This window comes from Morone saxatilis, unplaced genomic scaffold, assembly GCF_004916995.1.
Source record: "Morone saxatilis isolate NCDOM2014 unplaced genomic scaffold, NCSU_SB_2.0 Contig2, whole genome shotgun sequence".
NCBI lineage: Eukaryota > Metazoa > Chordata > Actinopteri > Moronidae > Morone > Morone saxatilis.
In genome coordinates, this window is record NW_023339762.1 from 26,886,946 (window position 1) to 26,887,570 (window position 625).

At 46.4% G+C, this 625-nt stretch overlaps 1 protein-coding gene across 2 annotated transcripts in view; it reads right to left on the bottom strand.

Moving 5' to 3' along the window:
* Positions 1–131, bottom strand: part of itga11b (integrin, alpha 11b) — a gene marked incomplete at its 5' end in the record, with an annotated part of 20,091 nt that extends 19,960 nt beyond the window's left edge. For both annotated transcript variants that reach the window (XM_035665349.1, XM_035665348.1), the window contains 1 exon segment: positions 20–131. In XM_035665349.1, the coding sequence (XP_035521242.1) occupies positions 20–131 (112 nt within the window).
* Between the last annotated feature and the right edge of the window lie 494 nt (positions 132–625).

The following is a 625-nucleotide window of genomic DNA, read 5'->3' on the forward strand; positions in this document are numbered from 1 at the left end:
AGTGAACTGGGATTCTCACCACTGGCGTCCTCCCGCCTCGTGCTGCTGGACTGTGTACCCGAACTGATTTTCTTTGGAACCAGAGAAGATCTTGAAGTTCTTCGTGTCAAAGTTGAAGCAGAGCTGAAGATCTGAAAGAAGAAGACACAACAGGCCTTTTAGTGGTTGCCACGATAACGTCAATCAGGGCCCAGTAAAACCAGTCCACAGGAATGTACAGACTGGGATCACTCTGTGAGAGCTGAAGGAAACATTGGAAAGCCTCTAATTGAAGAAGATGTGGAGGGAAAATGGATTCCATAAAACATAAATTAGTCTCCATCAGTGAAAGATCTCCTGGATCAGACTTTCCTCTAAGAGCCCCTCTGGCCCGGAATCCAGATTCTGGTTCTGCTCAACTTTCCCACAGAAAGTAAAGAATGAAAATACTAAATCACACACAGACGTTCCCGATATTCTGTCCTTCCCCACAGGTATGTGGACGGAATAATGGAAACACCTTCCCGTAAAGTGGAACCAAAACCGACCGACGGGATCAACGACAAATACTGGAGAGGGTCCGACGCCCGGGCAACAGTACTGTCAATCACATATCAATGAGCCAATCACAAATCAATGACCCAAT